The sequence below is a fragment of the Octopus sinensis genome, linkage group LG2, assembly GCF_006345805.1.
Source record: "Octopus sinensis linkage group LG2, ASM634580v1, whole genome shotgun sequence".
Lineage (NCBI taxonomy): Eukaryota > Metazoa > Mollusca > Cephalopoda > Octopoda > Octopodidae > Octopus > Octopus sinensis.
In genome coordinates this window covers 187,419,890-187,442,960 of record NC_042998.1, presented here as the reverse complement: position 1 = coordinate 187,442,960, position 23,071 = coordinate 187,419,890, and the positions used below count along the sequence as shown (strand labels likewise).

At 37.4% G+C, this 23,071-nt stretch overlaps 1 protein-coding gene across 6 annotated transcripts in view; it reads left to right on the top strand.

Moving 5' to 3' along the window:
- Positions 1 to 23,071, top strand: part of LOC115224067 (tyrosine-protein phosphatase 10D) — a 145,482-nt gene that overhangs the window by 114,207 nt on the left and 8,204 nt on the right. For all 6 annotated transcript variants that reach the window (XM_036500566.1, XM_036500565.1, XM_036500563.1 and 3 more), the window contains 9 exons: positions 1,186 to 1,308; positions 3,635 to 3,763; positions 6,566 to 6,659; positions 10,833 to 10,892; positions 12,416 to 12,476; positions 13,649 to 13,781; positions 15,253 to 15,329; positions 18,189 to 18,323; positions 20,076 to 20,201. In XM_036500566.1, coding sequence (XP_036356459.1) covers positions 1,186 to 1,308; positions 3,635 to 3,763; positions 6,566 to 6,659; positions 10,833 to 10,892; positions 12,416 to 12,476; positions 13,649 to 13,781; positions 15,253 to 15,329; positions 18,189 to 18,323; positions 20,076 to 20,201 — 938 coding nt within the window. The remainder of the gene's footprint in view (positions 1 to 1,185; positions 1,309 to 3,634; positions 3,764 to 6,565; positions 6,660 to 10,832; positions 10,893 to 12,415; positions 12,477 to 13,648; positions 13,782 to 15,252; positions 15,330 to 18,188; positions 18,324 to 20,075; positions 20,202 to 23,071) is intronic.

The following is a 23,071-nucleotide window of genomic DNA, read 5'->3' as shown; positions in this document are numbered from 1 at the left end:
GAATGCAGAGGGCATGCAAAAGCTGAAAAGGAATGAAGTTGGTATGCTCCACTGAGTGTGCAAGAGAGGAGACTACACTTATTTGATCCTGTGACGAGAATGAATAAGGACAGTTGCATAAAGAAGTGCTAATCATTTAAAGTGGAATAAAGTTGTGGAAGAGGGAGACCCTGGAAGACATAGAATGAAGTATTGAAGGCTGATCTCAAAATGCTGAACCCTACAAAGGAGATGACAGAGGACTGAGCTATGTGGCACATTGCTGTACTCAAGAAGACCATCCACCACAACAAAATTGAGTCTTAAATCCAAGGTGCCATGTAAAGAGCATTGGTGTGGGTGCTGGTACAATGTAAAAAGCACATCCGTGATGGCACCACATAAAAAGCACCTAGTACACTCTGTGGAATGGTTGGCATTTGGAAGGGCATCTAGCCATAGAAATCAAGTGAAAACAGACTATGTAACCGGGTGTGACCCCTAGCCTTGCCAGTTTCTGTCAAGCTGTCCAACCCATGCCGGCATGGAAAACAGATATTAAATCATCATCATTATCATCGTTTAACGTCCGTTTTCCATGCTAGCATGGGTTGGACGGTTCAACTGGGGTCTGGGAAGCTAGAAGGCTGCGCTAGGCCCAGTCTGATCTGGCAGTGTTTCTACAGCTGGATGCCCTTCCTAACGCCAACCACTCCGTGAGTGTAGTGGGTGCTTTTTACGTGCCACCTGCACAGGTGCCAGACGACGCTGGCAAACGGCCACGATCGGATGGTGCTTTTTACATGCCACTGGTACAGGGGCCAGACAAGGCTGACAACGGCCACAATCGGATGGTAATTTTTACATGCCACCGGCACGGAGGCCAGTCGGGGCAGCGCTGGCAACGGCCTCGTTCGGATGGTTCTCTTACGTGCCACCGGCACTGGTATCACAGCTACAATTTCCATTGATGTTAATCGATTTCGATTTTGATTTTGATTTGATGATGATGATGGCGGTGACAACGATGGCGATGATGAAAGCAACAATAATGGTGATAATGTTTTTCATTTCTATATATCAGTTGTGTCATAATCTTCAACATCAAACTGACAATTTATCATTTATTTGAATGTATAAAAATCAGTATAACAATAATTTAATTTCTCTAGTTTGATTGTCCTAATAACTTTTGACTCTTCACAGAGCTAGCCTATGGTAAAAACTGTACCGTGGAAGAGTGTCTTGATAAAAGGGCCCACTGTAATGAGCAACACAGATGTGATTGTTTTGAGGTCTATTTTTGGAAACACGGAAAATGTGTAGACAGTAAGTAAACTTGTTATGATTGATTGATTCTAGTTTCAGCTCACAAGCTGTGGCCATGCTGGGGCACTGCCATATGAGGACATTAAATTTTCTTCTTGTCAACTCTCTTTTAATTTAAGTTCAAAAATAGAAAACCTTGAGGATATATTCCGTGTATTCTTTTATTCATTAACTTGTTTCAGTCATTTGACTGCTACCATGCTGGAGTACTGCCTTTTAGTCAAAGAAATAAATCCCGGGATTTATTCTTTGTAAGCTTGGTACTTATTCTAATGGTCTCTTTTGCTGAACTGCTAAGTTACAGGGACATAAACACACCAATACTGGCCGTCAAGCAATGGTGGGGGTGAGGGGCAAACACAGACATAAAGACAACATAAATACACATGCACACACACGCACACACACACACACAGACACACACACACACACATACCTATGACAGGCTTCTTTTCAGTTTCTGCCTACTAAATCCACTCACAAGGCTTTGGTTGGCCTAAGGTGCCACACAGTGTGACTGAACCTGAAACCATGTGGATGGGAAGCAAGCTTCTTACCACTTAGCCACACCTGCACTTATATGCATGTCCAAAGTGTTATTTAAAAAATAATACTAATCAGAACTGCCTGAAATTTCTTTGCCCATTACTAACCACAGGTAATGGATAGATGGTTCAAGGTAAAATCAACAAGCAGAACCACCTGTAATTACCTTTATTTCAAATTAGGAAGGGTTTAGAAATGATTTTAGGCCTTCCATGAGAATGCTGAGCCTCACATGAAATAACAATCAAAACAGATAAAGTTGTTTTGCTGATCTGTTCTAAAGTTAGCATTGAACAGTCTTAAATATTGAAGGTGATGCTGAGAATATTGACGTTGATCTAAATTTGTGAGTTTTTATGTCAGGTTTTCACTGCTTATTTGTGATGTGCACTTGCATTTCAGATTATCAGTCAGTTTGCAAGAGATACCACTGCAGTCTTTAGGCTTAACCTAATTTGATAGGTTTATAGATAACTTCCATCTGCTTAATAGATCTACATAAAATCCCATATTTTTTTCAAGAATTATTATCTATCTTTTATCTTTTCACTTACTTCAGTTGTTGAACTGCAATCATGCTAGGGTACAGTCTTGAAGAGTTTTAGTCAAGTAAATTGACCCCAATATTTATTTTCTTAAAAATCTGGTACTTATTTTGTTGGTCAATTTTGCGAAATTGCTAAGTTATATGGATGAAAACAAACCAACACCAGCTGTCAAACAGTGGTTGAAAAAGCAAATATAGACAACAACACACATGCACACACACACACACACACACACACACACACACACACACACATATGTAACAGGTTTCCACACAGTTTCCATCTACCAAATTCACTCACAAGGTATTGGTCAACTTGGAGATATAGTAATAAACACTAACCCAAGATGCCGCACAGTAGGGCTGAACCTGAAACTATGTGGTTACAAAGAGAGCTTCTAAACCATACAGCTGTACCTGCACATCTTCATCATTTAACGTCCATTGTCCATGCTGGCATGGGTTGGATGGCTAGACCAAAGCTGGAAAGCTGAGGAGTTGCACCAGATTCCAGTCTGATTTGGCATGGTTTCTATGGCTAGATGCCCTTCCAAACACCAGCCACTCCGAGAGTGTAATGGGTGCTTTTACATGCCACCAGCATGTGTGTCAGGTGCGTAACACCAGTATCTGCCATGACTATGATTTGACTTGGCTTGATGGGTCTTCTACTCAAGTACAGCATATCGCCAAGGGCCTCGGTCATTTGTCTTTGCTTCCATGAGGCCCAACACCTGACAGGTGCTTTTTATGTGCCACCAGCATGGGTGCTAGTTATGTGAGATTGGCATTGGCCACAACTACGATTTCACTTGGCTTGATGTGTTTCCTCATACACAGCATATTTCCAAAGATCTTGGTCACTACTCATTGCTTCCAAGAGGCCCAATGTTTCAAGATCATGCTTCACCATCTCGTATCATGTCTTTCTGGGTCTACCTTTACCACAAGTTCCTTCCACAGTTAGAGATCAGCACTTCTTTACACAGCTGTCTTCATCCATATGCACCACATGACCATACCAGTCGGCTCTTTTGCATACCACATTTGATACCTCTTATGCCCACCCTATGTAATTAATGATTATCTAATGATCAATCCTGTTACTTAGTCTGTATATAAGGAAATATTATTATGGAAATTTCTTTGAATTTTACCTGTATAACCCTATTTTGTAATGTTTATTATATCAGTTTAACATGAATTCCAATAACCAAAGAATCTATATTTCAGAGAAAAAATTTGGTGAAAAATGTGAAGAAGGGGATCAGTGTAAGGCTCGTAATGCCTATTGTTCCACTGAAACAAAGAGATGTACTTGCTCTGACAATTACAAGCAAAGTGAAAACATCTGTGTAAAAAGTAAGTAAAAAGTTGAGCTCTTAATCAATGTCCATGTGTTCATCAAGTATGCTTTTGTAAGGACAGCCATATAGTGCAATATAGTTGTTTAACTTGAGGCCAACCCTGATTCAACAAACTAGTGATCAATGGTATTCTAACCATGACAAGCCTGCCTTCTTTTCAGGAATAATGTACATATACCACATTATGAGACTATGAGGTAATTTGTGTGAAATTCGGTTCCTATTTCTTGCTAATCAATCTGTATTGTTGACTTGTCGAGTAATACATTCAATGTGTTTGTGAAGGAGATGATAAAATGGGTTTAGATTGGAATAACTGAGGACTGAAGGTTGTTTTTCATATTTTAACCAAAAAATTTAATTCTTCAAGTTCTCTTAGGAAGATGAAAGTGCATTAATGTTTGTTGGGAGGAAGGTGAGAGTGGGAGAAATGTGAGAGTAGGAGGATGGTAAGAGTGGGAGGAAGGTGAGTGAATGCCACTGATCAAACTGCTTGCAAAGCTGTGAAAAGAACAACAATTATGATGCCACTACCTACAATGGTGATGATGGTGGTTAAGATGGTGTATCATACTGTATATTAAAAAGATGATAGTGTTTCAGTATACATTACAGTATGTGTAGCATAATTTTAACTATTATTAGAGCACTAGTGTAGCTAGAGGGGAACAGAGGGGTTGTCTGCCCTGTGCAGTACTTTTATGGGTGTGGTGCCATTTTTGGGTCTGCTTTAGGCAATATGTACTTTTTGTGGCAGCCCAGGTGTGGCAGACTGAAGGGCCACCCCGGATGGCAGACACGCTAGCTACACTATTGTATTATAGTAGTGCATTGGTAGAGTGGCAGCACATCAGCCTTTGATATTTAGTTGCATATCTTTACGTTCTGAATTGAAATATTCCCAAGATCAGCTTTACGTTTCAGCCAGCATCTTTTCCTTTCCCACCAAATCATCACATTAGTAAAAACAATGATTTCATGACAGACTCAAAAGCAGGCCAAATAGAGGCAATGCCAGATATAAAGGAAATCAGGGTAAAAAGGAATATAGCAGAAGTATCACGAGCAACAGATATACCTGCAAATGCGCAACCATTTAATGCACAAGGAAATTTAATATCATCAACTGTATCTTATGCTTCAGCATTACTTGCCGCACTTGAGAATGGAACAAAACTCAATGATTCTGAACTAACAACTCCATTCAGTGCATCTCGGAATACAATGTTAATTAACACAACTGGAGAAGACACTTCTTATATATAATAATAAACATTGTGTACAGTGCTCAGGTGCACTACAACTCATCTAAAGTGTATATATAATCAGGTGTAGTTTTGGCGGATTTCGGAAAGCATGAGGGCCTTAAAGGATGCAGTGTCATGGCAGTCAACAACTGACGCAGGCAGTTTATTCCATGCTTCAGCAACTCTGAGCGTGAAAAAATGTTTCCGAAAGTCATGGGAGCTGTGTTGTTTTCTGACTTTGTAGGCATGTCCACGTGTGTTAGACACATGGAGATCAAAAAGGTGTTCAGTGTTGTTGTTGGTGAGGTGGTTGATAACCTTGTGGGTGTTTACCAAGTCCGTCGCCAGACGCCGGAGCTTCAGTGAATCCATGCCCAGGGAAACAAGGCGCTCAGAATATGGTAGGTGTCTGATGGAGGGTATGCGTTTGGTTGCACGTCTCTGGACAGATTCCAGGAGGTCAATGTTCTGAGCAAGATAGGGATTCCAAACTGATGATGCGAATTCCAAGTGTTATGTAACAGCATCGACCAGTTACACAGTTTGACACACAAACACGATCAATGAACACATCTGAAGAAACATCAACTCAATATGCAATCACAACACCTTTAATAACTACGACTACTCGTAAGGAATTATAATTGTTTAAGAAGGATATTACATGGATCATCTTCCATTTGATCAACTTCCATCATATCATCTTCTGTTTGATTGGAACCTTCCATAGATCATGTTTGTTGCTCCCAGCAAATTATCTCATAATTGTCTTTTATGTTATAGGTTGGTTCCTCCTTCTTTGAACTCATAGATTGCTGAGATATCTTTCAGTTTCATGTCTCTCTTTTTCAAATTATCTTCTGCGTCTGGGACTACTTTGGTATATTAGTATTCAAATCATCTGTCTATTCTGTTTTCTTGTCAGTCTAAAGTGAATTGGGCTTGTATGTTTGCCCAAGTGATTGGTATGCAAGGTAGCTGACGTGTTTTCTAATGTTAGTGTTATAAAATGGTTAGATCACTTGTGCCACAAATCTCCAAGAGTCTTGATCTTTCATTCTGTATTCCATAACGTACTCTCTGTCTTCATTGGAGTACCCAACATCACATTGTCCAATATATCCATTAGAGTCACCAGCCATGGCAGCAAGATCAAGAAAACTAGACATAAATATAGGTGGAAAAACAAAATCACCTGAATTTCACATGGTATTCAATCTCACCATTATATTTTTTTCTGATCAAGTTAAATAATAGTATTCTAGATTTGTAAACTCAATAGAGATGGTCAAGACAATAATGTGTAGCGCTTGATATATTGCCATATTTAACTTTGCTCTTCTTGATTCTGACTCCAAATCTCAGAGTGATTGAACTTATCATCTTTCTTATCCTCCAAGATTGATGAATAAATATATCAAGGTAATCCAGTCCTAAAAAATTTGGCCTTGTATCTAATGAAAAAAAATTACCAACATTCTAAATATCTAAATACTATAAGCCTTTATTACTGATATGTTACATAAATTGATTCTATTCTATATTTACAGTTGTTTTTCCCTATTGGTGGCTTGGAATTATCATTGCTATTCTCATTCTGGTCATATTAGTTTTCATTTATTTATTCCTCCGTCAGTTGAAACAGTAAGTATCCAATTAAATTGTAGACTTTTATCATTGCTGAATCTCATACTGTTATTTTTAAAAGTAACTAATTATAGCATAAAATACTGTGTATGTTAAAGGATATTGTAATGTAATATTACACTCTGAATGTCATCATTATCAACATCATCATCATCATCATCATATGGTTGTTGTCCATGCTGGCATGGATGGTGGCACGTAAAAAGCACCAACCGATCGGGGCCGTTGCCAGCTTCGCCTGGCACATAAAATGCACCCACTACACTCACAGAGTGGTTGGCATTAGGAAGGGCATCCAGCTGTAGAAACACTGCCAGATCAGACTGGGCCAGGTGCAGCCTCCTGGCTTCCCAGACCCCAGTCAAACCGTCCAGCCCATGCTAGCATGGAAAGGGGACGTTAAATGATGATGATATATATTCTGTTGTATCTGGGGAGAATCATTTTCTTTTTGTGCCTTATAATTTAACACACTCACCGGTAAAATTTCCACTTATTCCTTATTTTTATTTTCCTAAAATTTTCATTGTGTCTTGCAACCTTTTCAATAGTCTTGAAAATAGTCTCTTCAATAGTCTTGAAAATGTTGCAAGACGCAACGAAAATTTTAGGAAAATAAAAATAAGGAATAAGTGGAAATTTTATCGGTGAGTGTGTTAAATTATAAGGCACAAAAAGATAGCATGCCAGCAGAAAGCTCCCATCAGGAATGCTTAAAATATTTGGTGGTGTGGGCTATGGCCTAGTCGCCCGCATTGTAAACCAGGTAGTTCATGATGGAGTCGTACCCAATGATTGGCATAGCTGCACCATAGTCAACTGCTACAAGGGTAAAGGTGATACTCTAGATAGAAATAACTACAGAAGTATCAAACTGCTGGAAAAGGTAATGAAGATCACAGAGAGGGTTATAGCCCATCTCATTAGGGAAAGAGTCTGCTTAGATGTGATGCAGTTCAGTTTTGTGCCAAGTAGAAGCACCACTGATGCTATATTCCTGGTTTGACAACTGCAGGAGAAATGCCTAGCTAAAGATAAAACCCTCTACTTAGCTTTTGTGGACTTGGAGAAAGCCTTTGACAGGGTCCCCCGATCCCTTATCTGGTGGGCGATGCGGAAACTGGGGATTGACGAATGGCTAATAAGGGCTGTACAGGCCCTATGCAGAGAGGCCATTAGTAAGGTTAGGATTGGAAATGAGTATAGTGAAGTATTCCAGGTAGAAGTAGGGTCCACCAAGGATCAGCCCTCAGTCCCTTTTTATTCATCATAGTTCTCCAGGCAATTATAGAGGAATTCCAGATGGGTTTCCCCTGTGAGCTCCACTATGCTGATGACCTGGCCCTCATAGCAGAATCACTACTAGAACTAGAGAATAAATTTCAGATGTGGAAGCAAGGTTTAGAATCAAAAGGCCTTAGAGTTAATGTAGAAAAGACCAAAGTTCTAGCAAGTAGGAAGGCGAACTCATCACACACCCACTCAGGTAGGTGGCCCTGCTCTATCTGTAGAAAAGGTGTAAGTAGAAACTCCATAAAATGTACCCAGTGTAAGCTATGGACACATAAGAGGTGCAGCAACGTCAAAGGAAGATTAACCGGGAAGATAGCTTTCGTGTGCGGCAGATGCACAGGGGCAATAGAACCACTGATGCTCAGAAAACAGATTCCATCACACTCCAGGGGGAGAAACTCAAAGTAGTTGATAGCTTCCGCTACCTAGGTAACCAAGTTAGTAGTTGGGGGTGGATGCTCTGAGAGTGTTACCACTAGAATAAGAATAGCCTGGGAAAAGTTTAGAAAGCTTCTGCCCTTACTGGTGATAAAGGGTCTCTCGCTCAGAGTGAAAGGTAGATTGTATGATGCATGTGTGCGAACTGCCATGCTTCACAGCAGTGAAATATGGTCCGTGTCTGTGGAGGAATGCATAGGCCCAAAAGAAATGAAGCTAGCATGATCTGCTGGATGTGTAATGTCAGTGTGCACACACGACAGAGTGTAAGCTCCCTGAGAGAAATGTTGGACATAAGAAGCATTGGATGTGGCATGCAAGAGAGATGTTTGCACTGGTATGGTTGTGTACTATGGATGGATGAGGAGAGATGTGTGAAGAAGTGCCACTCCCAAACAGTTTAAGGAATCTGGGGTAGAGGTGGACCCAGGAAGAAATGGGATGAGGTGGTGAAGCATGACCTTCAAATGTTGGGCCTCACAGAGGCAATGACGAAAGACCGAGACCTCTGGAGATATGCTGTGGCTGCAAAGACCCGACAAATAATGTGAGTTCATGGCTGTATCCTACACCAGTTTTGCATAACCAGCTCCAGCCCATTCAAAAGTACCTTGGATCATGGGGTGACCTGCTGTGCTTGAGGAGTCCTATTGAGTCAAGAACATCAACATCAAAATGAAAATCAAATGGAAATTGTAGTTGTGCCAGTGGCACATAAAAAGCACCATCTGAACATGGCCGATGCCAGTGCTGCCTTGATTGGCCTCCATGCCGGTGGCACGTAAAAAGCATCAATTGTTTGTGGCTGTTGCCAGCCTCCCCTGGCCCCTGTGCTGGTGGCACGTAAAAAGCACCCACTACACACGGAGTGGTTGGCATTAGAAAGGGCATCCAGCTGTAGAAACACTACCAGATCAGACTGGAGCCTGGTGCAGTCTCCTGGCTTTCCAGACCCCAGTTGAACTGTCCAACCCATGCTAGCATGGAAAACGAATGTTAAATGATGATGATGATGAAACCGAGGTTTATATATATATTTAAGAAAAATAATTATTAATTTATCCATCTCTATATCATTATATGTCTTTTATATATATATATATATATATATATATATATATACACGCATACATATATATATGCATATATATATATATATATGTATATATACATATATATATAATATATATATATATATATTATATATATATATATATATATATATATATACACACACACACACACACATATACATACATATATCATATATATATATATATATATGTACATACATATATATGGAAATATATATATATATTATATATATATATATATATATGTAGCATTCCATAAAACATTTCGTTTAACACTGTTATGGCCTTCTTTTGCTGAAAACTATGTAGTTATATGCATACTTCTAACCTGATTTTGAATTTCAGTTTTTTTATTAATAAACTTCGTAACCAAGTCGTTGGTGTGAATTTAAAACATATTTTTAAATTTAAAAATAGTTTGGTGAGATTGACACAGTTAATATGCCTTTTGAACTGTTGTAAGTTGATAGCTGCATGAAAACATGGGCAAAGAAGGAACATATGGGAATCAAATGTTCTGAGCTGGAAGGCCTGAGAAAAGAATTTATTGTAGGGTATGGGAAGAGTAAACACAATGTGGGTTATGAGAAGAGGAGAGAGAGAGAGATGAATGAGGTTGGTACAAAATCAGCCAGCTCTGAGGAGCAGAAGCCACAGAAGTGGTGATACCAAAAGTAGAGAAAAGAGATAGTAGCTCCATGCCAATCAGTGAGGTAGTTCTATTGTGAATGTGGTCTAAGGAGTCTGCATGTCTAGTAGAGCACCATTTCTGAGTTGGAGCATTATAGTATTTCTGTATTGTATTTCATTTGAGCTTTGTAAAGAGTTTGTAGTTGCTGAAAACTGAAGTATTTTCTGTGCATTTAAGTATTACATTATATATTATCTATTATAACTGGATTTTTGTATTTATGATATCATATACCTTATTCTCATTAAAAATAAATCATATTTAAATATAAAATATATTATATTGCATTATGTCATTAAGCATCATACTTAATTCCTATCTTCTTGGAAAACATTTTCAGAATTAAAGTATTGTATTAAAAGATTGACATTGGAAAAATATTCCAAGGCTGCCTTTTGTATGAATGATGTGTTGTTAAATGTCTGCTATCATTCCTGATATGGTGAACCTCAAATAATTTTAATCAACTGAAATTATAATCATAATTGAAAGAAAATTAAATAGCATTAACAAAATATTATTCTGATAAGCATCATGAGGAAGAACTTCCAAAGTTTCCATTGACCAAGCATTAAATTAAGCTGTGCATAAAATTGTTTGACGTTAAACGATGATGATGATTATGATATCAATCTTGTTTTGATAATCTTTCAGGACAACTGGCAACGTTAATTTCTTGAAATTAAGACCTTTTAAAACACTATCACATAAAAGGTTGGTTCCTTCCTTTGTTTTCTTCTTTTCTTTTGTACTAACTTGTGGTTTGTTATGGACAATATTGTATATAGAGTGAGTTTGTTAGACCTGCTAAGCAATTATTTTGCTAACATAGAATAAGTCAGCCAATATTGTCTGACTTAAATGTTATATGTTTATAATACACTAACACTATTTGATAATTCAAACAGGTTATTTTTTTTCTGATATTATAATTCAGTAAGGTGTGTATGATTTTAGCTTGTTGAAGCCCTTTCATTGGTAACAATATATGTGAAACTGGAGCTGTTAATCAAAAATATAGTTTCAATTTCGATGAAGTCCACAGCACCTTATTTGCCGAACCATTATTTTTTTGTCATATAATCTGAAATTGATTTGACCAATTTTGAAGTTGTACTTGACAAATATGTGACTTGATCTGAGGATATATATTGAAACTGTAGCAATTGCACTTCAGAAGAACCATTCTAGACATTTAGATACTCATGAAACCTGTTAAATTTACTTTTAATTTATTTCACAAGGTTTCAAAATTTTGTCATCCAGCTGTGATCTAGGCGTTGACACAATTCTACTGCCTCTGATCCCATCACCCTACTTCATTTTTTTGTAAATAAATTATAGATTTTGTAGCATGGTAAAGAAATGTTCTACTTTAATATAGCATACATTCAAAATTAACTGTCAAGAAAACAAAGAAGAAATTGTTAGAATGACAATAATATGTAATGTTGTAAACAAGCAAATAAATGCATAAATGAATAAAACAGAAACTAAATGTGACTAATGATGATTGACTGAAGACTGATGTTATAGACTCAAGAAAATCTTCATGGTTATAGCAAGTTCATATATCCCTATATAAATTTCAACATGAAAGGAAAAAAGAAAAAGACACACAAAAAAAAAAAGAACTGCTGTTATAATAACTTGCTATTGTCAGTCTTTCCAAGAATTACAGTGGAGTTGCATCAGTAACCAAGTCACAGTTGGGCAAAAGAAATTTTTGACTTCTCATGAAATAATTTGAAAGTGAATTTCACCATTTTTAATGGGTTATTAAATTGATAAAATGACTCTTCTACAATGTTATTGCATTAGAATAATATTTACTAGTAATTAAAAAAGATATATGGGGTTTTCTAAGAAGAAAATGTGCTTGCTTGATGAAACTTTTTTAGATGACAGCCAATGTTGATTTTGAAAATCTAAATTTTACTATAGAATAACATTTGTAGATTCTGTAGACTCTTAGAAGGATGTCAGATCAAGGAAAATGAGCTTTTGAGATATAGGAAGTAGTTTTAACCGCAGTGATTTCTTAATTTCTTTTTTCCAAGTTATCATTTCAAGTTCTTAAAACATAATCCTATGGACTCATTTTCTGCAAGTGGGGCAAAGCTAATACCACATATATCAGGAATCATCACAAAATTAGAGTTATTGTAATTTTAATGTCATAACTCAATATTTTAAAGCTTCAACATTTGTTAACATGAGTGTTTAATTTCCTGCAGACCATACAAAATCAAGAATTTTCTACATATGGATTCAAAAACTTTTATCCAAGATTATAAGGTAATCCACTTTAAATCATTTGATTGTTTTCATTTAATCTCTTAGGTTAAGAGAATAAGAAAAATGTTTGGCATGTATCTCAAAAGTGAAAAAAAAAATTGGAAAATATCTTGTTTAAAAGTTCATCAACCAACTGAAATTTAGATAGTTTTGATAAACAGAAGAGATAAAAAGATGAGATTGGTAAGATTGGGAGAATACAGACATCTATAATGAAATAATTGGGTGATTTTACTATGATATATGATGTTATACATACAAAAAGCTACAGCAGGTTGAGTAGGGATGGAAATGGATTACAAACACCCACAAAATTATTAACCATTGTGCCAACAACCACCTTGAGCAACTTTTTGAGCTTCATGTGTCTAACACACATGGGCATGCCTACAAAGTCAGAAAGCAGCACAGCTCCCATGACTTTTGGAAACATTTTTTCACACTCAGAGTTGTCAAAGAATGGAACAAACTATCTGCATCGGTTATTAGTTGCAGAGACATTGCATCCTTTAAAACCTCCATGTTTCCTAAAATTCACCAACACTACACCTGATATCCCCTGCTCCATATGCATGTACACATGTGTATCATAATTCATACACTGTTCACTTTCCTGACTTTTGTACATAATTGTATGTACTGTACATACACCTCCGATGAGGTGTAAGTGCACCTGAGCACTATAAACAGTAATTTCATTATTGTATATAATATTTATATGTCACCACAATGTGATGCCTTCCTGAGAAGGGCAGGGAGAAAGAAAGCACTCTCAAAATTCTAGTTTTTGTTCCTTTATGATGAGTGCATTTGGATAACAAACTGCTTGAGATTTCTGCAATGGATGACACACTTTGTAAGTTCTTGTTTCCCATAGTTATAAATAGGTTGTTTTCCAAGTGAAGCTCATAACAAATTGCTTATTTCAGTAGCAGGAAATACACCAAAGCAACGAAAGAACTGCCATTAATTATATCTGGGCCAAAACACGCCTTAGATATTTGTGTGCTAACTTAAGAATATTCTTTTGATAAATAATAATTGGGACATATTAACGAAACCGGAATTTGATGTTTTTCTTTTTCTTATCAGGAGATTGGTGATGGCAATTTATAATGATAAAACCAGATAATGAACAGTAAAACAAACAATAATTACACGTTTCATTTCAGATTATAGGCAAAGTGAATCCATTTATTCTTACTGAGGAATCTGACCAGACCTCAAATGATACATTCCTACCCTGTATTGAAGCTCAAAAGCTTCAAAATAAAAAGAAGAATCGATTTTTGAATGTGTTACCATGTACGTAGATCTTTATTCTTCCTTTCTTTTCTTTTACTTGTTTCAGTCATATGACTGTGGCCATGCTGGAGCACCGCCTTTAATCGAGCAACTTGACCCCAGGACTTATTTTTGTAAGCCCAGTACTTATTCTATCGGTCTTTTTTGCCGAACCGCTAAGTGACGGGGACGTAAACACGCCAGCATCGGTTGTCAAGCAATGCTAGGGGGACAAACACAGACACACAAACACACACACATACATATATATATATATATATATACATATATATATATACATATATACGACAGGCTTCTTTCAGTTTCCGTCTACCAAATCCACTCACAAGGCATTGGTCGGCCCGAGGCTATAGCAGAAGACACTTGCTCAAAATGCCATGCAGTGGGACTGAACCCAGAACCATGTGGTTGGTAGGTAAGCTACTTACCACACAGCCACTCCTGCAGAATAATTCAGCACTGAAAATATTCCGGTTAAATTAAAAATTTAAAAATAGGATAAAATCTTTATAAGAAATTTATCAATTTATCAAAAAAAAAATGACTGAAGTAGTCAGGGAAGATCATGCTTGACCACCTTGTCTCATGTCTTCCTGGATCTATCTCTTCTACGGATCCCCTCCATCGTCAGAGATCAGCACTTCTTTGCACAACTGTCCTGTGCCATTGTTAGGGTTGATTCAAGTATGTACATAGATACAGATGTAATGGATTAGATTCATATAGGAGCATAGGTTAAAGTTAGGTCAAAAATAGGTAAAACTTAGTACTTTTGATTGAATTGTTGCCTCTAAGAAAGTCCTCAAATGGCTTTGTAAACAAAGATCAGTATTATTGTTTGATATTAATAAAGTTTTTAAATACATTTTTCCCATCACTGTTTGTGTTTCTGACAGAAACATATCTGTATGTACTTAGATGTAAAAAGCACTATCCGAATCGTGGCCAATGCCAGCGCCGCCTCGACTGGCTTCCGTGTCGGTGGCACGTAAAAAGCACCAATCCGACCGTGGCCGATGCCAGCCTCGCCTGGCACTAGTGCAGGTGGCACGTAAAAAGCACCCACTACACTCACGGAGTGGTTGGCGTTAGGAAGGGCATCCAGCTGTAGAAACATTGCCAGATAAGACCAGAGCCTGGTGCAGCCTTCTGGCTTCCCAGATCCCCGGTCGAACCGTCCAACCCATGCTAGCATGGAGAGCGGACGTTAAACGATGATGTAGGCATCTAAACATTTACACACACACACTCACACACATGCACACACACATGCATGCACACACATATGAAAATCTAGAAGTTAAGTTGTTATTAGAAGTAATTTACATATGTTTCTAGCTTATTCAAAACTCATCCTTTAAACCCCAAGTGACCTTCTGTCATAAAATAAAGACGTTCCTAGAGATTATAAATTTATACCACTCCCTGTACTCCCTTTGTTGTTTCATATATGTTATATTCATTTTTCAAGTTGACCATAGCCGAGTGCAACTAGATGTAATTGATGATGACCCTTTCACAGATTATATCAATGCCAACTATATCACGGTAAGTATTGGCTCATCCACAACACGGTGCTTTGCTTATTTTTAATCATCCTTTCATTTCATTGAATGTCATTGTAATGATATGTTCTTCTGGTCTGTCTTTAACCCTTTAGTGTTTAAACTGGCCAAATCCGGCCCAATATATTCTACATGTTTTATATTCAAACTGGCTAGATCTGGCCTCCCACACCTAACCTACATTGACATTCTAAAAATAAACAATCACATGATTGAAACCTCAAAGCTATAACATAATGCATGATTAATTCAAAACAATTTAAATAAAAAAGCATTACATTTAACAGAGTAATCTGATCACTAAAGGGTTAAATATATCTATCAAGAAAACATTGTTTCTTTTAAGATGAAGTAGACCTGGGCCTACAACATAATTCTGTGATTGTTAGAAACTCATTTACTTTACGTTTATCTTATTCAATGTTAATAAAATATAGTGTAAAGATTCAGTTTTAACTTGGTTCACAAAGACCTAAAATCTAGGAATCTGCTGTTATCTCAATATTTATTTAGCATTTTTAAAATTTTTTAGCAGTCCTCACCTTCCACTTGTAACAATTACCATTGTGACTGTAGAGAGTTTTTCAATAACGTGCATACAAAAGTGTTTATAACTCTTGTGACACGCAAATGATTAGATACCTCTCCATGTGCTAATCACTGTAAAATGATGTTGGAAAAAATGTTGCCTTACTGGGAGAAAAAGCAGTTTTGATGGCAACTGTAATTTTGTACCATAAAGATTTGTAGGAAATAGATATTGTATGACATTCAAATGCTGCCAAAGACTCGCTCATGAATTATGCTTATGGAAAGATTATTACTACTCTGTGCTAAATGTTCTATAAATTCTCTGATTATTGGTTTCAAATTTTGGCTCAAGGTCTGCAATTTTAGGGAAGCAGGCAAGTCAATTACATCAACCCCAATAATCAACTGGTACTTATTTTATCTACCCTGAAAAGATGAAAGGCAAAGTCAACTTTGGTGGAATTTGAACACAGAACGTAAAGACAAACAAAATGCCACTAAGCATTTTACCTGGTGTGTTAACAATTCTGGCAGCTTACCACCTTAAACTTTCTGAATATTGAAAGGAAATATGCAATGCATGGTCCATCAACCATGTCTGTAGCTCTTACTATCTCAAAGCAATCCTTTCATAAACCATAAGACATAGGGCTGGGATTTAAATCAGTTTTCTGTAGCATTATGTTAACCAAAGAAACGGCCTGTTTCTTTGGTTAAGTTGAAATCATAAAAATTCTTCAACTGAACATATCGTTGCTATTATGCAAAAGTGTTGTAAGTCCAAAACATTGCTTTTTCAGAAAATGAAAAAAAAAAAAATAGTTTCACCATTCCATAGCAAAAGTGTTGTACTACACTTTGACAATTTTTCATAGCTTGCCATCTGAAGCAGCTGGGGATATGACAGTTTGACCAAAAGAACTGGCTATTGCAAGCAAAAATAGATACTGAAAAAAATGCATTTGGCCAAATTTGGATGTACGACAGTTTAACATAATAGCAGCAATATGCAAACAACTTCTCCAGTTCTTGAATTTATCCTTCTCACCTAGAATAGTCACCACAGGTTTATAAATAATGAAAATAATCCCAGTATTCAAAAATGTTACAACTGAGATGCAGTAACTATAGGCCTATTTTTGCAACCATTAAGAAGATGATGCATTCATATCTAACAACTTTACTTCAGAAATTTCAGTACCTGTATTCTATGTAATTGTAGTTTCCGAAAGATCCATTTGGCAATGTATGCCCTAATGAATATTACACAGAGCTTTAATCAATTCAAGGCTTTGATAAAAGGCAGATATCTAAGGTACTGTGCAGTGAAATCAGGACAAGACTCCAAACCTTGCAAAGCAACCTTCTAAAACCATACAGCCATGTCTGCCTCTCTTGTCTTCTGAGGTTCTAACAAGACTCAGGCATTTTGTGAAAGAGCAAATCCTTATCCTATTATATTAGGTATTGTTTTACTCACACATATCTTACTCCAATGAAATACAGGGGAAATACGAGACATTATTTGCCCCGTAAATAATGTTCTTTTTCTCTCGCTTATCTTTTATGTAAAGCTTATTTTTCATCGATGGAAGATTTTAAAATCCTCAGATCTAGTAAAATGTTTAAAGGCTATCAAAATGTTTATGCAGATGTTCATAAATGTGAAGGCTCAACTGGAATTCTTATTGTCTTGACCTGAAATACCTCTATCTTTCAATTCAATTCATGTACACATACACAGATGTACACAGAGATACACATGCATGCACGCTGTTTCTACATGGTTGCACAAACCATAAGGTGGTGAGCTGGTAGAAACATTAGTACGCCGGGCAAAATGCTTAGCGGTATTTCGTCTGCCGCTGCATTCTGAGTTCAAATTCCGCCGAGGTTGACTTTGTCTTTCATCCCTTCAGGGTCGATTAAATAAGTACCAGTTACACACTGGGGTCAATGTAACCGACTTAATTCGTTTGTTCTTGTTTGTCCCCTTTGTGTTTAGCCCCTTGTGGGTTGTAAAGAAACAGGTTGCACAAACTGCTTGAAATATCAACTAAATCTCCTTTGACAAATTATTTTTAAAAACATTGGATAATATAAACTTTAATCTACAAAAAAGATGAGATGATTATGTTTAGAATACCTTTGATCATAAGTTTGCTCGGTCAGACATGACCTGGGGCTAAACAACAAGATATGAATAAATTTCACTCAATGTCGGCTCGGTTTCAAATAATATAAATTAAAATTAAGATACAATGCTAATGATGACTAATTGTCTTCTTCTTTTTTTTTTTTTCACTTGCAGGGCTACAACCAAGAAAAGGAATATATTGCATGCCAAGGCCCTTTGATTCACACAGTTGATGACTTCTGGAGAATGGTCTGGCAGGAAAATATCAACCTTATAGTAATGTTAACCCTCTGTGAAGAGAATGGAAAAGTAAGTCTTCTGTCACTGATCCATTAACAACAATATGACTTCCTTTCTCATTCCACCTACATTCTCTCTCTCTTCCACCCTTGCCCTTTCCCTCTCTTTCTCTCCTCTCTCTCTCTATTCCTCGCTTTCAGATATGAAAGGCAAAGGACAAATACATTAGATCCTTTACCCCGTATTGCAACTGACTGTGAATGCAAAGTGTGATTGCATGTGAATGCATGAATGGGTCAGCAAATGTGAAAATGGTTTTGCAGATGAAACGAAGGGCCTTTGTATTTGTTGTATGTAAAATAAGGTTTATTGTATGAATGCTTATAAAAATTAATATGGAATCATCTCAGTTCAAATGTATCTATATGTGTAGTAATATATGCGCAAATGTCTAAAGTATGTGAGCATATTAATTTATCGGGAATTTGGATGATTGTATGTGTAATTGCGACACACGGGTTGGCTGAGCAGTTAGTAGTAATCACTGAATGACTAGGAAGTGAAGCTTGATTTTAGGAATTACAACCATGTTTCGTGGTCTGCTACCACAACAGCTCCTTTATAGGATCCAGTTAGCTCAAGACATCATCAGGAGGAACCACATTCGGTTTCGGCCCCTACTCCTCTACCGTTTTGACGTGGCGCCCCACCCCACTTTCGGAGGTGTCTTCAGCTCTGGTGTTGGGTGCATGTCTTCTTTCTTCTGTTCCCTGGCCTCTTCGATGTGATGTATCGTTAGCGAGTGTCAGCCAGTGACTGACTGTGTTGTCAAATTTCTCCCTTTAAATACCTGCCGGATAGGCTCCAGCAGGGAGCCCCAGCAAGTTGTCACGTGACACTGTCTCACCTTGAAATGAAAATAGTAGCAACAGAAAGCATTGTCTCATGTGGAAGAGAGGTATTTTAGCCCAAGGCTAGCTTGAGCAAGAGCTAAAGGATTTCTTCTGTCCTGAGGGAGCTAGTTGAAAGTAAGACATGAAGTATTCCAATGGTGTATATATATATATATATATATATATGTATCAGAAAAGTAGGTCACTAATTACTGGAAAGAATACTATTTCTGTATACATTTGAGGCTAGCAGATGAATAATGAGACAGAAGTTACTAAGATGAAGAGTTGCTTACAATAACAATGGGAAAGCAAACCAAGATCCACCATATAAGAATCAAAAGTTTAACAAGTTGAATCTCAGTGATTTTTTTTTTTTTTTTGTTATATATATATATCCAACTCTTTAATGAATTCTCTTAGGGATTAATTGGAATCTTTTCGGTTTGAACAGCAGTTTTTAACATAATTTCTAGGAAACTAAAAAAATTTTAAACTTCGTATACTGGTAGAATGTGTTTATAAAACATCTTTTTCTCTCGGCTTTATTGAGAAAATTCTATAGTTTGTAAGATATTTGTTGTTGTTTTTTTCTTCAACTTCTGCAATTTCAACCAATCACTGACATCTGTTGAGGTAAAAAACATTCTGTGCCGTATGAATATGTCGCTCATTTAAGAAACAGATTGGGTTTATTTACATTTGCGAAGAAAAAAAGATGCCATTCCCCCCACCCCTAACCCTAACCCAGATTGAAATGCAATAGATCAATATTAGGGTTATAATTATGGGTGACAATTTCATATGACACCGCTAGAAAAAACTGCTCTTTCAAACTGAAAAGATCCATTAATTGTTGCCAACTCAGCCCCGTCACCAGCTTCCAGATATATCCCAGTCATATAACTTCTGTTCTATTATTTTGCAGCACAAGTGTTACCCATACTGGCCGAAGAAAGAGAAATTAAAAGTTATCAGCCGTGATTTATTGCTTGAAACCGATGTAGTCATCAATCATGAATACTACAACGAGAGTAGCATTCTTGTGAATATGGTACAGTCAAATTGCTTTTTTGATCTCTTATATCTCACACATAATAAATATTTACACACACACATACACACACACACCATTCGTGTTTTTTATTTCTGTTTTTTATATATATTTTTGTTTCTTGTATTTATATTCGTGTGGCATCCTGTCTTTGTTCCGTATACGTTCGACCCTCTTTCCAAGAAATCCAATGCCTGTGGCTTGGTTTTTCCTTGGGGCTGGCCGGGTCGGAGTAATATCGAGATTAAACAGCCGAAATCACTAAGATGATCCGGTTCCCGACTGAAGATTAGAGGCTTCGAGTGACCCGGCTGTTTTTTTGTGTCGTCTCCTTGTGTGTTTTTGCGTTCTTGTCCCACTTTGTAATTTATATTTTATATTTAATTTCCATACATATATATATACTAGCAGCATAGCCCGGCATTGCCCGGGTATGTAAGAGCCCCTAGTAGGCAACGACTAATCCCAATCTAGTCCTTTCCCTCTAGGGAACGAAGGCGCATGTGTAGGTTGCAATGTCTCCTCTTCACTCAAATACTTCTGTGTATACTATGTTCCTAGCTGTCCCTTTGGGCGAAAACATGAAAACATCATTGCGCCTCCCAACGCGTGAACAGCCGACGTACAGTCCAGAAAATGTGTTGCATATAAAAAGCTGAGATTCTTGACCCCATGTCGAATCTATCGATTTTTTTCAAAACTGGGGGAACTTTTCAAAATTTTCGCTGCATTAGTTTTGAATTATGACATTGGGCTATGTGTGTGTCAAGTTTCATCAGAATCGGTTGAAAGCCGTGGTCAGGGTGAGGGTACAACCAAACAGACAAACTGCCGTTTATATATAGAGAGATATATACATACACATATACACACATGCATACACATACACACACACACACATACGTCAGGAAAATATACTTATCTTTTGTGTTTTATTCTTATTTCCTTTATAAACACAATGGGTGTCAGTTTAGCTTCAAAGTTCAAACCTGGCTGTCACAATTGTATTATTATCCTATTCCAAGCACATTATATTATTTACTTCAGTTGACTCAACAAAACAACAGAGGTTCCACTCCTTGTGGAAAACAGTCATTTCATCCTATTTGAAAATTTCTAGATTTGCAGCGGAAAAAAAATAAATAAACAAAACCTATCCCCAGTCGTTTTAGTGTGAAAAAGGAATGTAAAACATTGGAAGTGGACGTTAAAATTAATAAAATTCCAAATGGTCACTAGGGGAATTGGGGAATAATCTATAGAAAATGGTAAAATGTTTCAAGAAAGGCTGAGGACGCTCGACCTTTATTCTCTTGAAAAACGCCGCCGCCGTGGTGATCTCATTCTCGCCCACAACATCATAAGCGGAAAGTGTAACCTCTCGAAAGCTGTTCTTCACTCCCGCTCCAGAGGTCGGCTGCGGGGTAATTCCGAAAAGCTCTACCTGCGACGATTTCATCTCAATCGAAGGAGAGGAGCTTTCTCTGTCCGGGTTTGCGGATCCGTGGAACAAGAGCCAGACGAGATGGTGAAGATGCCGACGACCGCTTTGTTCAAAGCCTCCCTGGACCTCAAGTGGCCTGAACTCTTTACATGAACACCACCCTGTACTTAACTCCATGTCCCCCTACATGGCCTTGCTATTTGCTTTTGAGCCAAATTAACTAACTAACTAACTAACTAACTAACTAAGTTAAATTTCCTAATAAATTAAAACTGCAAAATTTTATTAAAGAAGTAAAAAGATAGCATTTTACCATCATTATTTTTTAACTTGTTCATAGGAGGAAGGATGGTGTCATGACCCTTTTCAAGACTTCTGAGACCGGTGTGAGGAAATGAGTTAGTTATCTGCATTTCCTCTCACTAAATGTTTGCAAGAGAGTGGCTTCTACATGGTCGTTTAACCTGCTAGAAATAGCAGCCAGATCTCTTTTAAATCATATCCTGTTCTCATAAATAAGGAAGACACATTGAACAATATAGTCCTTTATATTCATAAAATGATGGGTTGTCACAACTGGAAATCCTTTCATCATAGGTTTTTATCTGCCAGGACTGACCTGGAGATAAGCAACAATAGATAGCATTCTAGACTACATAAAGAATAAATAATTCACCTAATTTAGAAACTCTTACTAATTAATGCTCAGCCAATGAAGAAATATATAGACTCCTTTTGACTCACAAAAAAAAATAGCAGCCACATTTTCCTCAAATCATATTCAGCCATCTTATAAAAAGGAAGGGCATACTGATCAATATAGTCATAGATACACTCTTTAAGAATAAGGAAGTTCTTCTTACTGACATATATTGACTTATACTTTGTTCTGTTGTTACTACAATGATAATAGATTCTGTGGAGGCATATGACCTAGTGCTTAGGGTGTTGCACTCACAATTGCAATTTTGTGGTTTTAGTAGAGGCGCAATGGCCCAGTGGTTAGGGCAGCGGACTCGCGGTCGTAGGATCGCGGTTTCAATTCCCAGACCGGGCGTCGTGAGCGTTTATTGAGCGAAAATACCTAAAGCTTCACGAGGCTCCGACAGGGATGGTGGTGATCCCTGCTGTACTCTTTCACCACAACTTTCTCTCACTCTTACTTCCTGTTTCTGTTGTACCTGTATTTCAAAGGGCCGGCCTTGTCACTCTCTGTGTCACGCTGAATATCCCCGAGAACTACGTTAAGGGTACACGTGTCTGTGGAGTGCTCAGCCACTTACACGTTAATTTCACGAGCAGGCTGTTCCGTTGATCGGATCAACCGGAACCCTCGTCTTCGTAACCGACGGAGTGCTTCCATCCATCTATTGTGGTTTCAATTTCCAGACCAGGCAGTGTGTTGTGCTCTTGAGCAAAACACTTC